The 16,372-nt window shown below is 42.0% G+C and overlaps 1 protein-coding gene across 1 annotated transcript in view; it reads right to left on the bottom strand.

The window, feature by feature from the left end:
- Positions 1-301: 301 nt before the first annotated feature.
- CUBN (cubilin) overlaps positions 302-16,372 on the bottom strand; it is a 289,660-nt gene continuing 273,589 nt past the window's right edge. Inside the window, exons 61-67 of the mRNA XM_060192232.1 lie at positions 12,149-12,311; positions 9,962-10,167; positions 6,349-6,496; positions 5,134-5,315; positions 4,027-4,192; positions 1,823-2,058; positions 302-708 (exon numbers count right to left, since the gene is read on the bottom strand). Of these exons, the coding sequence (XP_060048215.1) occupies positions 601-708; positions 1,823-2,058; positions 4,027-4,192; positions 5,134-5,315; positions 6,349-6,496; positions 9,962-10,167; positions 12,149-12,311 (1,209 nt within the window). The 3' untranslated portion in view covers positions 302-600. The remainder of the gene's footprint in view (positions 709-1,822; positions 2,059-4,026; positions 4,193-5,133; positions 5,316-6,348; positions 6,497-9,961; positions 10,168-12,148; positions 12,312-16,372) is intronic.

Genomic DNA, 16,372 nt, shown 5'->3' on the forward strand with positions numbered 1-16,372 from the left:
TATATAATATAACATCTCTTGCTTTGTTAAAGTGAGCAGAAAATTATATGGAATTCTCACTTAACTATCTTACAACTTTGCATGTTGTGTTATTAAGCTAGAAGCCATGGCACTTGTAGAATTAATGTACAGAGAAGTTAAGTAGCTGATGTTTGTATGCAGGCATAGTCGCTCTGGAGTTACAATTTTGAAGAATATAGACACTTAGACAAAATATAAAAGTTGACCTTGAAAATCTATGTATGCCTTGCAGTGAAAGACTCAGTTGTAATAAGTTCAAAACTGGCGCAAAACCCATGGGTACAACTAAATAATATTTATTACCCTGAAATTCACAGTGAAAATCATTCTTTCATGTTCTCATTAATGTTTGGAAATGTACATCACATATTCCAGAATCATTTTCAACTCCAGGACATTTCAGTTGAGTCTACACTAAAAATGTATAAGTACCAATCCCATATGTTCTTTGTGAAAAGCATAATAGTTGATGGTCCTCAGGTGCACAGGTAGGGGGTCATGTGTGAGAATGGCCTGACCCAGCCCCATTCTGTCTGCTCTTGACTGCAGAGGAGCCAGTGCTGGGGTCCAGGCCCCCACTCAGCTGTCCCAAGTCAGCCTGACAGCTGACGCTTGAGTTGTGTTCTCTGTGTGAAGCTTAATGAAGACTCGGTTGGAAGAGGCCACGAAAGGAGCGATGTTAGTGTCCTGAAATTGAAAAGTAAGATGTCACAGAGATTACAGTTTTCACAAACTGTAACATTTTTCTTTTTGCAGTGACAGGGTCTCACTCGTGTCCCTTACTCCTGAGCCGACTGTGGAGAGTGTTAGTAGTTTGAAGTAGTGACCACAGGGTGGCACTCATGCTCCCCAAATAGGAAAATCCTAAACCCACTAAATTTATAAAAGTGCCTTGTTACCTTGCTTTTGTCAGGCTCGGGGGGGAAAAACAACAACAACAAAAAACAAACTAGTATAGTCACAGGCCCTTTGGAATATAACTAAAATATGCCTACTAACTATCTACAAAACAGAACATTCCCCCCCACCCACTCTTCATCTGCACTACTCCAGCCTTTAGGTTCATGATTAGTCAACAACTTATTTGGCTTTGGATGTTAACTTTCTTTTTCAGCCACCAGGTTCCAAGTGCTAGCATGATCCCAACCAAATTTCCCTGGGCAGACAACCCCACCAATGTATCCTGGAGTTTTGATTCCCCAGAACTTCGCCTCACTAAGGAAAGAGAGAGACAGGCTGGGAGTATGGATCAACCTGTCAATGCCCATGTTCAGCAGGGAAGCAATTACAGAAGCCAGACCTTCCACCTTCTGCATCCCACAGTGATTTGGGTCCATGTTCCCAGAGGTTTAAAGAATAGGAAGGCTATCATGGGAGGGGATGGGATACAGAGTTCTGGTGGTGGAAACTGTGTGGAGTTGTATTACTCTTATCCTATGGTTTTATCAATGTTTCCTTTTTATAAATAAAAAAAATAAAATAATTTAGGGAGTCGGGTGGTAGTGAAGCAGTTAAACGCACGTGGAACAAAGCGCAAGGACCAGCATAAGGATCCCGGTTCGAGCTCCCGGCTCCCCACCTGCAGGGGAGTCGCTTCACAGGCAGTGAAGCAGGTCTGCAGGTGTCTGTCTTTGTCTCCCCCTCTCTGTCTTCCCCTCCTCTCTCCATTTCTCTCTGCCCTATTCAACAACAACATCAATAACAACAGCAACAATAAAAAATAAATAAATTTTAAAAAGTATATACCAAGTTATCATCTAGAAGTAACACATGAGAACGTAAGAACACTTGTTTTACTCACTGCTCCACAGTAAGGCCCAGAGGATGGAGAACTGGCATCTGGCCCATCATACAGAAGGAGGTAGTTCTGGACACAGTCTCCCTGGTCATCAATGCTGACAAAGTAAAAGCTGACAGTGACAGGCCTTCCCGCGGGAGCAAGGATGGTCCACTCGCAGTGAGTGTGGTTAGGGTAAGTGTCTGGGTACCCAGGGCTGGTGACTGAGCCGCTGTCTCCATAGAGTGTCCCACCACAGCCTGTGTGAAAACATTGCAGAAGCCTGAGCCAGCTCAGCAGGCGCCACCCAGATTGTGTTCATACATTTCAGACAGCAAGGCTGTCTTCCTTTTCTTTAAGCACTGAGACCCTCTGTTGGAGAGCAAAACAGAAATCCTTTTCCTGTTCCCTCTCGCTGTTTCACTAGCTTGCTGCTCTCATCAAGATCCCTTCCCCTGCCTATTATGGCTGATCTCGGCAAATTATAGTGGCGAGCACACTGGGAAAGTAAGGAGGCTGATAAAGCCACTACAGACGAGAGGAAGGAAAGATGCCTTAAACTTTATTTCTTGTTTATTACATAGAGACAGAGTGAAAGACACCACAGCACTAAAGCTCCTCTCAACATGGTGGAGCCCAGGCTGGATCCTGGGTGGCACATATGGCAAAGCAGCGCACTAGCCAAGGGAGCTATTGAACTATCCCAGGAAAGTGCACTTTTGACAGCACGGTGGTCTCCTTCTGCAGAAAGTTGGAGTGGAGACGTTAGTGAAATAAAATAACAAGGTTTTGGTAATAATCACTTTCCAATGAAAGTGGCTTTACTATTGGGTTGTCTATATAAAAATGCATCATGACTTTTCCAACTACCAATAATTCACTAAGATATACACACATCTATGTTCGTTGCAGCACAACTGGTAATAAGATCACCTCAGGAGGGTAGAGGGGTGACAAGGTGGAGGGGGCCCCATGGACTCTGAGGAAGAGATATTAGCACCTGAGTGGTGGGTGTGGTGTGACAGCACTATCCAGAGACAGATGAAATTATACCCCTAAAATTTTACCTCATTAAAAAGAAAAAAGTGACTTTACCAGATTTAAAGCTAGCAGTTCTCAAACTGACAAAATTGAAGTCAAAGCTCTTTAAGGACTGGCGCTGATTTCTTGATTTGTATATGAAAGCTGTGATTGTTTATGACAACAGTCATGGCAATTCAGAAGCCTTACACTAGTAAGAGGAAACTGCAAGGGATGTTTATAATCACAGCAGCGCAGTCTGTGTGGCCAGTGTGTGTAGTCCTGCCTATGTCACAGTGGAGCTGGGCATCTGAGACAACTCAGTAATCCTTGTGTTTTATCTCCCCATCTGTAAAACTAGGGCCTCGGGAATCATCTCTGCTTTCCTCTAGGCACCATAATTTCAAGACCTATGACTGTCTTGACAGAATTTGTGGTCCTTCAGCATATTTAGAATGAGCCCTGCTTCTCTCTCTTCTCTGGCAATATTCTGGGAGGGGAATATCTTCAGGCAACATTGACTTAAATATATTGGCATGACTTAAATTCCCTCCAGTTATGCAATAAATAGCTACGAAAATGCTTGAAAGTACTTACTACTCTGAAAAAGAAACTATCCCCCAGAAATTCTAAGAAAAGCAAAGACTACTAGGGGCCCCATTGTGCGCTCTCTCTCTCTCTCTCTCTCTCTCTCTCTCTCATACACACACACACACACACACACACACACACACAGCAATATGTTTATAGTTTGGCTTTTTGGTATACTTTTTTTAATTCTTAGAAAACTGCTGAAAATTTTAAAATGACAAAATTAGAATAAAGGAAGTTACAAATCTTTATGCTTTATAAATACAATAACATAGAAATAATGAATAGAATAAAAAGCAAATGTATACTTTAATTCTTTTAAATCTCTATTTTATCAGAAAATAAGGATATGAGTTTCTAAGAAGATGTTACTTTTAATCGTCTTTTTCTATTAGGCACACTGGTTTTTCTCAGCTACACTTTTTTTATCATCACTTTGTTGAGGAAATGTAGCAAGACTGTTGTTGCAAGGGCACAGCTTCACATCACCGCAAGACAGGTGTCAGCATATCTTACCCTCCTGCAGGCTGTCATCTCTCTCTACCACGGGGCACTGGGCTCCCAGTTCCTTTTTCAGTCGGTTAAATTCTTTCTGTTATAAGGTGCAGCTGTCTTACCTGATGATGATGAGGTCCAGATAATTTCATACCCCTGGCTGGAGATTGCACCGTCACTCTTAAATCGCAGGTAGAGTTCATGGTTTTGAGAGAAGATGGGATTTGGCAGCAGGGTTCCACAATATGTACCAAGCAATGGTGAATTGCTATTGCTTCCATTTCTAACCTTTAAAGAGAGTCACCTATTATTACAGTTGAACATGTGATTCACATGGTCCTCTTTGAGTCAACATTCATATACATCAGCATGTGAGATAATCTGAATGAAAACTTTCATTTGGAAATTAGAAAAATGTTGCCTTTTCATGTACTTAAAGAAGGGTTTTCTGAAAATGCAGAAGTCATCTTTACATGCAGTGGAGAGAAATATTCCATCTGTAGGTCGTAGGCCACTTCTATTTCAACTCAGCAATCACCATACTAGACATCAGGCAATGTCTCTTTATAGTAATTGTTATAAAGCCAACTAGTTAATACCCATACAAAGCAGGCTTACAAAATAAGTACTCCATTTTTCTAGTCCTTCAAGACCAAACTCTCACATTGCCTCCTTTTTAAAGACTTTCAGCTTCGAGACAGCTCACCCAGTAGAGTGTATGCCTTCTTGTACATGAGGACCTGGGTTTGAGCCATAGTGCATCATGAATAATACCAAGGGAGCTCCATGGTGCTGTCATGTCTTTTCTCTCTCTCTCTCTCTCTCTCTCTCCCTCTCCCTCTCTCCCTCTCCCTCTCTCCCTCTCTCTCTCTCTCTCTCTAGAAGAGCTATTTATACCAGAGGTAACTCAGTAGTATCTCACATATACAAAGTTCTAGCTCCACTCCCTAGTGTTACAGCAAAAGAAGAAGCCATCTCTATCCTCTTCTACCTAAGTCATTCCTTTTCCACACTGTGTGGGAGTCATTTTCTGTCTGTCTTTCCCACTGGAGTTTGAGCCTCATGGAGGACTGAATTTGTGGGATGTGAATTAAAGGGTACTGGGTAAATATTAATGCAGAATGAAAGAATAAGGTGCAGCTGAGAAGCAGTGCCCGAGTAAAAGGTGAGGACTCTTAAAGCACCTTCCTTTAAATGATTGATTAGCATGATATTCAGTTGCATGTTACCTCTAAGAAATCATGTCTGCATTCGCTGGAGTCCTCGATGCCAAAGGAATGGAAGAAGAGGGAGATGGTGTGGTTCTGGGGAGCAGTGAGGAGAGTTGTACAATCCATGTCACTGTTGTAATTGTCTGGCCATCCGGGACTCTTCAGGTTGCCAAATGCTTTCGTATATTCTCTGTTGCAACCTTAGAGAAAATATTTATAATTAATGTATGCATCTTAATATTTTGTGTACTTTCAACCTGACAGAAAGGTAGGAAAGCCTGAACAAACTCTGGAGAAAGGCGAATCCAGCCTTTTCATTCACCTTTGAGATAACTGAGATCCTAGTAGGTGAAACAAATAGCAGGTAGACAGCATCAGTGTCTTGTTCACATAAAGTACCACCCCATGTGAAATATGAACATTCAGAAGCCTTCTCTGAAGTTAATATTTTAGTCTGGTCGGTAGATTTCTCATCTCACTAAGGTGGAGTTGACTTGACTTTTTGTCTCAGTCTCTTTCTCTCTCTCTTTCTCTCTCTCTCTCTCTCTCGCACTGAGGTGGAGTTGACTGACCTTTTTGTCTCAGTCTGTCTGTCTGTCTGTCTCTCTCTCTTACTCTCTCTCTTTTTCTCTCTCTCTTTCTCTCTCTCTCTCTCTCAGAAATAAAGTTTTGGCCTCCAAGACAGAGTTTTGCAGGAGGGCTTCCACTTAAGTCTGTTACAGAACTGTTGTTTTCTCAGCAAACCAGCAATTTAATGTCCTTTACCACTTCTGGTTAAAGTATTCAGGGTACTTTTATTTGTTTGTTTTAATAATAGACAGCTCTAGTTTTAATAAATCTTGAAATCCATGCTTTAAAAATATCCTCTGAAAACAAACTTCTTGGGTATAGTAATAAAATGACCCTTCAAGGTTTCTAGGTGCTTACAAAAAAATCTCCTGTGATACAATCATTATTATAAGTTACCAGCCAGATGATAAAGAAATTGGTATTTAAAAAAATAATTATATGAGCTTTGAAGAGTATTCTAGCATTCTAACATTTCCATTTGATTTGTATTTACCTCTTCAAAACCAATGTAGTCATTTGCTAGTTTGGATTCTAGTTACGAATCTTAAGTTGAGATGCTTGTGTTTATGTTAACGTTGCCTTATGTACTCACTGGAGTCAGTTCTAGCGATCAACATAGTGATGGCTGTTTTACTAAGTAGAAGGTCAAGTTCCAGGGCTCACCTGCAATCTGATAGGTAAAACCTACATTGTAGTTTTCATTTAAAACTTCAGACTTGAAAATTACAACTGCTGTACGCAGAGAAGAATAAAACCTTGGCATTGCTGAAGTGTTACTGCCACAGACCTGGATTCTTGAATTTTCATTACTCTGAAATGGAAACCAGACCATATTAGATTTACACGCAGAAAGAAAGGAACAAGCCATAACAGAAATTAAACTGATTATAACAACATGACTATGAGTCAGCCATGAAAGTTAGTTACAGTGTTGGAACTGCCTTGTTAACCAGCGCCCCCCCCCAACCCACCCCTGTAGCACTCTGTAGCCTTAAAATAAATCAGCATCTCTAGCAGTGTCCTGGTGGAGGCCAGCGAACTGCACTCCACAGTTCACTGAGTAGGAATGGGGGTGAGGGAGGTGAGGGGGAGTGATATCTCTCTAGGTTCCTCATGGCAGTGTCAGTGCTTATATCAAAGCAAGCTCTCCTCTGAGACTCCATATTTGGTCAAAGATACTCTCCCTCATCCCTCTCCTGGTTATTTTCTTTCACTGATTAAAGACTTGTGGTGACTTTTTTTCCCTAATTTTATTTATTTTTGCAGCCCTGGGCTCCTTGTGTATGCCATTACACCACTCCCAATCTGATTTGTTTTCATTCTTTTTATTTCAGAGATACGGAGAGAGGGAGAGGCACTTTCAAAGCAGTGGTGATTTTTCTGTGGCATGGTATTCCCATGTGTCACTGGGACTGGGAGCCAGCCAATGCACAGTCAGGCGTGTCCTCCCTGGTGAACAAACTCCAGCCCCAGACTTGTAGTGTCTTCACCGAGTCATTTTCATCACCCAGTTCCCTTTTAAAAATATGTATTTATTTATTTATTTTGGATAGAGACAGAGATAAATTGAAAGGGGAGGGGGAGATTAATGGAAGCAGAGACACCTGTAGTACCGTTTCACCACTTGTGAAACTTCCCTCTCACAGATAGGAACCGGGGGCTTGAACCTGGGTTCTTGTGTATTGTAATGTGTGCACTCAACCAGGTATGACACCATCCGGCCCCCACCTAGTTCCTTTCTTTCAAAAATATTTTCCTTTCCATTTTATTTTATTGAGAGAGAGACAGAGACATCAGAGCCTGAATCCATATATGGTCCTAGGGACCAAACCCAGAGGCTCATACATTCAAAAACTGAGATCTATGTGCAGGCTGACTCACCTTCTCTGACACCTAATCTGCATACTCAGCACTACACTTTCCTTACCACTGCTGCAAAGCCAGTTCCCCAGATAGACCTACTATAATGTCCCATCTCACAATTCCCATGTGATCTCCAGCAGTATTTTTTTTTTGGTCTACTCTTGGATTCCTGAAAGTTTCTGTTTCTCTCTATCAATAGTCAATTTCCTCACTTTACTCCTCTCCTACCCAGATTGAAACCATTTGTTCCTTCCTTGATCTGTTCAGTTGAAAGGCATTACTTATTCAGGGAAAAATATTAGGACCTATCTAGTTTATGTAGCTGCTGTTGTGGAGCTGCTTTGTGACCATGAAGTAATGCTTCTGTTCCCCTTGAGCAATCTACATTAGCAAGACAGAGTGTAAGCCAGGGGGCCCTGGATTTATAATCAGACATCTTGAGAATCTGGAAAGTGATAGATTGGACTTTATCACTGTCAGTTCACTCTGGGAATGAATTGGGTAGCTGCTCCTCAGGCTACACAGACACAGTTGAGATGTTCTCTGGACATCCTTCTTACTCTCATGACTCACTCACTATAGCTATTCTCTGGGAACCTCACTACTCTCATCATTTCAACTACATGCTCACTTGAAGATGACACTCTGATCTCAGGTGTTATGTCAATACCATGTTTTTTGTTTTGTTATAAAAGAAAGAGAGATCAAAGGAGACCACTTGGGACTGCAACAAGACAGGACTAGAACTACTTTGGGGACCTGCCAAATCACCAGAGCATCCAGAGATCACAACTATGCCCAGACCTCCGACTCTAACTAGTTGAAAAACATCTCTAAAGAACAAGGAATATCAAAGATCACCTTAGATTGCAACAAGACGAGACTGGGACTATCTTAGGAACCCACCAAGTCACCAGAGTGAGTGATTAAGCTAAAAAACCTACTTAGAGGTAAAAAGCCCTCAGGATACCATAGCCACCAGGGAAGAAAAATTATGAAAGAGGCTCTAACAGCTGCTGTTCTTCAACTCAGGGATTGAAGTAACACTGAAATTGTTATTTCCACAGCTGTGAACTCTTTAAGTACCTTATTTAGACATAAGTCAATCTAGACAAGAGTGATAAGTAGACTGAAAAGTATTGAGAGAAGGACCTCATAACACACTGTAATAGTGGTTAAACCAAGGAGAAACATTGGAGAAATGAACTAAGTAAAAAGTCCAGCTAAAAGCCTCCTAAAGGGAGTCGGGCTGTAGCGCAGCAGGCTAAGCGCAGGTGGCGCAAAGCACAAGGACCGGCATAAGGATCCCGGTTCGAACCCCGGCTCCCCACCTGCAAGGGACTTGCTTCACAAGTGGTGAAGCAGGTCTGCAGGTGTCTATCTTTCTCTCCTCCTCTCTGTCTTCCCCTCCCTCTCTCCATTTCTCTCTGTCCTATCCAACAACGACAACAACAATAATAACTACAACAATAAAACAACAAGGGCAACAAAAGGGAATAAATAAATAAAAATTTTTTTAAAAGCCTCCTAAAGGCAAAAACAAAGGAAAATGAGATAAACATCCAAATGCTAGCTAAGGAATTAGTCACAGGAGTGAGTAAAGAGTTTGAAATAATTGTCATCAGAAATGCAGAAACAACAATTGAGTCTCTGAAAGAGAGCACTATCTCAAGGTAATTAGAGAGCTGAAAGCTGAAATAGCTGAGCTAAGAACACAACTAGCTGAACAAACTAATAAAGTATCATAACAGGGTAACAAAATAGCTGAGCTACAGAAAATAACAGAGGGGAGAGAGAATAGAATAAATGAGGCAGAAAACAGAATTAGCAAGATTAAGGACAAATTAGAGAAAACTAAGAAAGAAGTAAGAGGTCTCAAAAAGAGATTAAGAGATACTGAAAACAACAACAGAGACATATGGGATGACTTCAAAAGAAATAATATATGCATTATTGGCCTACGAGAGGAAGAAAGAGAAGGAGGGGAAGAAAGCATTCTACAGGACATAACAGCCGAGAACTTCCTTAGTCTAGACAACATAAAGACATAAAGGTTCAAGAAGCCCAGAGGGCCCTAAACAGAATTAGCCCAGACTTAAAGACACCAAGGCACATCATATTTAGAATGGAAAGGAATAAGGATAAAGAAAGGGTCCTGAAGGCTGCAAGAGAAAAACAAAGAGTCACCTATAGAGGAAAACCCCTAAGATTAGCAGCAGACTTCTCCACTCAAACTCTAAAAGCCAGAAAAGAATGACAAATCCAAGATAGAGGATTCTGTCTAGAGCAGAGTAACACTGGAAGCTGGAAGTCACTTTGAGGATTTAATTATGTCTGCATTACTGCAAGTGCTTTGCTGAGCACAGCTGAGAAGGTCACTAGATGTCACTGTCACTCATCTGGGAAGCATTACCTCTGGTGAGTCCTGAAATACTAAGTAATTCTGGCTGCAGTCTTGGGAGGGCAGCTGCAATGCCCACACAGTAATCTCCACCTGCTGATGTGGAGGAGCTTCGAGCACCCAAGTACAAATGGAAAGCAGGAGATCTGGGTTTGATGAGTTGGGTGAAGAAACTCTCTGTGGGGTCCAAGTTGCATTGTATGTTCCACCACAAGGCACTGAGACAGGAAAAAAAAAAAGGAACAAGTCAGACACTTAACTCATGTTCTCATCACACATACTGTATTTAAAATCCGTCCACCCGAATGTAAATTGGTCCAACCTCTGTGGAGAGCAGTCTGGAAAACTCTCAGAAGGCTAGACATGGACCTTCCATATGATCCAGTAATTCCTCTCCTGAGGTTATATCCCAAGGACTCCATAACACCCAACCAAAAAGAGGTGTGTACTCCTATGTTCATAGCAGCACAATTCATAATAGCTAAAACCTGGAAGCAACCCAGGTGCCCAACAACAGATGAGTGGCTGAGAAAGCTGTGGTATATATACACAATGGAATACTATGCAGCTATCAAGAACAATGAAGCCACCTTCTCTGACCCATCTTGGACAGAGCTAGAAGGACCTATGTTAAGTGAGCTAAGTCAGAAAGATAAAGATGAGTATGGGATGATCCCACTAATCAACAGAAGTTGAGTAAGAAGATCTGAAAGGGAAACTAAAAGCAGGACCTGACCAAATTGTAAGTAGGGCACCAAAGAAAAAGCCCTGTGGAGAGGGGTAGACATGCAGCTTCCCGGGCCAGTGGGGGGAGGGAGTGGGTGGGAGGGATGGGTCACAGTCTTTTGGTGGTGGGAATGGTGTTTATGTACACTCCTAGCAAAATGTAGACATATAAATCACTAGTCAATTAATATGAGAGGGGGAAAAATCAATGGTATGTCTCAAAGTTTTTCAAAACACAAACTGAATCTTTTTAATATATAGGCTGTGTATTTGATGTGCGGACTCTCTCAAAAGCCTAGATCAAGTAGATCAGAAGCATCCAATAGCACAGCTATATACAAGATACTGGGTACTGTACAGCAAACCCTAACAAAAGGACTTTTCAAAGTTAACCCAATTACCAATTAATGTGATGATAACATTAACTATCGATTGTCTTTTTGAACCCTAAGACAGCAGGAACCTCACATCTCCACTATAGAGCCCCTACTTCCCCCAGTCCTGGAACCCTTGGATAGGGCCCACTTTCCCGTATGCCTCTCCCAATCCATATCAAATAATATTGCATCCGCCGATCACAACTTAACCAACGCAACGATTGCCACCTCAACATGCTTCACTTCAGACTGTGTCCAGAGACTTCACATGTGGAATGACAACCCTTCAGCTTCATTACTCGGGTGAGACCTTTCCTTTCATAGTATACTCTAATTTCATCTCAGGTGGTTCACTTTCTAACAAAGTCCCAAAACCTAGATATACACCAGTTTCTGTGAGAGAGAGCATATGTTCACACGTATCTATAAACTACTGCAAAATATATACCTGAAAGCAGAAGTACACTAGAGTTTGCAGTGAGTACCTCCCTAACACTTCCTCTCCACTATTCCAAGCTTTGGGTCCATGATTGCTCAACAATTTGTTTGGCTTCGTATGTTAACTCTCTTTTCAGTCACCAGGTTCCAGATGTCATCAGGATGCTGGCTAGGCTTCCCTGGATTGAAGACCCCACCAATGTGTCCTGGAGCTCAGCTTCCCCAGAGACACACCCAACTAGGGAAAGAGAGAGGCAGACTGGGAGTATGGACCAGTCAATGCCCATGTTCAGCAGGGAAGCAATTACAGAAGCCAGACCTTCCACCTTCTGCAACCCACAATGACCCTGGGTCCATGCTCCCAGAGGGATGAAGAATGGGAAAGCTATCAGGGGAGGGGGTGGGATATGGAGATTGGGTGGTGGGAATTGTGTGGAGTTGTACCCCTCCTACCCTATGGTTTTGTTAATTAATCTTTTCTTAAATAAAATAAAATAAATAAAATAAAATCCATCCACCCTACTTTCCCAACCCAAAGGAGCTACATTTACAGCTTTCTATTAGGGGTGAAGGGTGTAGATTGTTGGTTAAGCAGGCTGCCAAATCTATATCATCAATTGAACACAGAGTAGCTTGACAAGTGTCTCAATTTACTTACTGTCCATGATGGTGTAGGTAGCGTTAAATCCTTCCCTTTCTAGAGTCAGGTCACTGACAAATTGCACTGTTAGGAAGTTACCAGAAGAGAAAAAGGGGGCAGGTACAATGGACCCACAGAATGTCCCAGCCAGGTTGGAGTTTTTGCTATCCCCATCATACAACTGAAAAGATAAAGCAGCTCATTAGTTTTCCATTAGTCACAAAGCAGTTGCATATTTCACTCAATGATGGATGGCAGGCCCCTGTAGATCATGAGTAAGAACCTTTACATTGATGTTCTTAGAACTAGTCTCGATTTAGGAAAAGAAGTACTACTGAGTCAATTATCTCTCAGTGATTTTTCAATGAAAGCTTGTTATGATGTCTAAATCTTTATTCAGGGAATAAAGGAAAGACACTAAATGACTCGAATAATAGGACATTAAAGTAAACAAATCCTTCTCTACCTTTACCTGTTCTTCCTAAGATTCTGGTCAGACCACAATAATTAATCTGCTGGCTGGATTCTCACTATGCCTTCCTGTAGAGCTCCCCAATTCTACTCTTGTCCTGCTATTGTTTGTCCTCCACATGTCAGCTCTTGAACATAGTTAAATTTAAGTCAGGCCAGATCTCTGCTCTGCAAAGAAAACCCTACCTGAAGGGAGTCAGGTGGTAGCGCAGTGGGTTAAGTACACATGGCGCAAAGCGCAAGGACAGGCTTAAGGATCCTGGTTCGAGCCCCGGCTCTCTACCTGCAGGGAAGTCGCTTCATAGGTAGTGAAGCAGGTCTGCAGGTGTCTCTCTCTCTCTCCCTGTCTTCCCCTCCTCTCTCTATTTCTCTCTGTCCTATCCAACAACTACAACAATAAAACAACAAGGGCAACAAAAGGGAATAAATAAATATTATATTTAAAAAAAAAGAAAACCCTGCCTGTGTCCCATCCTCTGATTTTAGAAGGTGAAGCCATTGCTGTAGCCTGACCTCCACTCCACCCTTGGCATTCTGACCTGGCACCTCACTGGCCCCAAGAGGTTTATGTAGTCTGTCAGCAAACTAGGCATATTCCTGCCTGGTGCCCATTGCATCTGCTATTCCTTGTGCCTGGAATGTTCTATACATGGACATACCTCCCGGCCCCCTTACATGCATTCCTTCTGGTCTTTATTCAAATATGACCAGCTCCCCCCATCAGGAACAACATAATGGACCCTACTGTGGGCCCCTACAGGACATTTCCCTCAATGTGGATCAACAATGGTAGGCACTGCCCCATTCTCGGAAGGGAGGTTGGGCCAAAGTCCTCTACCACTCAAGGAAAATGGGTCCAGCAATGGTTGCAGTCTAGAATTTTCCTAGCTATGACCATTGAATACAAGCTCAGACCTATAGGGATGCAGAGATTACACAGGCTCCTGCACTGAGTGTAGGCCCTAGATCAAATTGATGGGATTTACAGTTAAAGGTATTTATATACTTTACCCAGATTTGGCAGCTACTGTCTTCTCTGATCCAACTTTCTAGTCCTATTTCCAACTCTGACACCATCTCCCCAGATAATATCTTTAGCCCACCTGCATGTTAGCTATCTGGCTCAGGCAAAAATTAGTAGTCATGGACCTTTAAAATATACCTAAAACAGAACTACTAACTTTTTCCAAAATGGAGACCCAAACTCCCACCTGCTATATTTATGCCTTTAGGTTCCAGATTATCAATTTGTTCTTCTTTATATCTTAATGCTCTTTCAGACACCAACTTGCAGATGCAAACCGTGATGCAAACCTGACTTCCCTGGGCAGAGGACCTCACCAATGTACTTTGGAACCCTATCTCTTGAGAGCCCCACCCCACTAGGGAAAGAGAGAGACAGGCTGGGAGTATGAATTGATCTGTCAACATCCATGTTCAGTAGAGAAACAATTACAGAAGCCAGATCTTCCACTTTCTGCACCCCATGATGATCCCGGGTCCATACTCTGAGATAGAGAATAGGAAAGTTTCCAGGGGAGGGGATAGGATATGGAACTCTGGTGGTGGGACATGTATGGAATTTTACCACTTTAATCCTATGGTTTTTGATATTTTCTATGTTTTATTTTATAAATAAGTTAAATAAAATTAAAAAATATGACCAGCTCAAAGTAAACTCTCCCCATTGCCCCTTATCCTTGATTTTTTCCCTTTAGATCATGTATTAATTCTACATGTGCATACATCCATGGATATTTATTTATCATCTATCCATCACCTATTTATTTCTTGGTACTTCCCTGTAAAATAATACAAATGTGACAAAAGCATCAGACAGTTGTCTCTTCTGGCCATGGCTGCCTCCAGTTTTCAGAAGTGTTGCACATAAAAGATGTCCACCAGAGGGCGGGGCGGCAGCGTACCAGGTTAAGTGCATGGAGCCACGCAAGGATCCCAGTTCAAGTCTTCCCCCATATGCAGGGGGAAGGGGGCGGGAGGGGTCACTTTGCAAGTGGTGAAGCAGGTCTATAGGTGTCTTTCTTTTCCCCTCTCTGTCTTCCCCTCTTCTCTCAATTTCCCTCTGTCTTATCCAACAACAGCAACAACAATAATGTAAAAAAAGAAGGCCGCCAGGAGCAGTGGATTCCTAGTGCTGGCACCCAGCCCCAGTTACTCTAGAGGAAAAAAAAAGGTGTCTATTTAATATCAAATGCATAAATGAGAGTTCTGATTCTTCTCTTCCACTTCCCACCCCTTCCAATCCAATCTATTCTCTCCAAGTCTCCTCTGTACCAATAAACGGCTCAAACTCCAAACTTCAATCAGCCTTGACTCCAAGCTCTCCCTTCCCTTCCTCAAATCAGTTATCTTTCTTTAAAGTGTGAACAGAGGCCTCCATCCCCATTGCTCCCACCATCCTCTTTTACCTTCATAAACATGGTAACATTTACTGACACAAAAACTCCAAACATCTTCCTGGTCAATCTGCTTTCACAGCAGACACTGGGAGCTACCAACCAGCTTGCAGACTGAAATGAGGTACTCTTTTTGCTCTGTCTGAAGTGCTGTCCTGGCTTTCCATTACACAAGAGCAAACCCCAAACCTTTAGGGTAATCTGGAGTCCTCCACCTGGGGTGGCCTGTGTCTGCCCCCAGACCTCTCCTGCTGCCCTGCTGCTGATCTCCTGTTGCCACTCCTCACGTCATCAGGTCTTTGCTCAAAGACCACCCCCTCCAAGAGCCCACTCCAACAGTGACCTTTAGCCTTAATGTCCTATTTTTAAAAATGATTTTATTTATTTATTTGCTCGCTTATTTGATAGAGTCAGACAGAAATTGAGAGAAAGGGGAGAGACAGAGAACAAAGACCTGCAGCACAGCTTCCCCACTCAAGAAGTTTCCCCTCCTACAGGTAGAGACTGGGGCTCGAACTCAGTGTACTTGTGCATGGTAAGATGTTTGTTCTCCCCAGTGCACTGACACTTGCCCCTACCCCCGTCCTATTTTCCTCTTTCTTTCTTTCTTTCTTTCTTTCTTTCTTTCTTCCTTTCTTCCTTTCTTCCTTTCTTCCTTTCTTCCTTCCTTTTTCCCTTTTTTAAAATTTCTTTATTGGGGGAACCCCCATCCTATTTTCTTACTGTAACTAAGTATATAGCTGGCTTACTGTGGTGCTGGGATTGATCCTGGTACTTCAGAACCTCAGGCATGAGAAACTTTGTACATAATCACTATACTATTCTTCTTGGCCCTCCACACCCCATGTAGCTTTTTAATAGGATTTTTACTTTTTTTTTTTTCCAACAAGAATGTAAGATTTTGGTTATTTTAGGTAGTATCATGAGCACTCAGAGCAATGTCCCATCATGGGAGTTTTTGATCTACATCTGACCAGAGTGTGCTAGGATTTCTCTCAAACTTATTACCAGAAAACAAAGCTTTCTCTAGTGAAGATATCTTTATTATATTTCTAAAAGTCCTATCTCTGTATAAACCTAAACATTGAATTTGTAACATAGTGTTGCATAGTGTGTAGTGAACCTCGTAATTTCCATGACCACTAACATTATTATAAGATGAGAAGAATAAAATTACTTATAGAAATGGCTAAGACTGTTACTTCAAAACAAACTGAAAAAAATTAATTGATCACTAGATGGCACTGTCTTTCCTTTGAAATATGGCTTCAGTCAATTTAAAAGATTTGAGGGTTGGATAACCTAATCCCTTCACATTATACAAAAATGAATTTGCCATGTTCAAGGTAATGTA

This window comes from Erinaceus europaeus, chromosome 6, assembly GCF_950295315.1.
Source record: "Erinaceus europaeus chromosome 6, mEriEur2.1, whole genome shotgun sequence".
NCBI lineage: Eukaryota > Metazoa > Chordata > Mammalia > Eulipotyphla > Erinaceidae > Erinaceus > Erinaceus europaeus.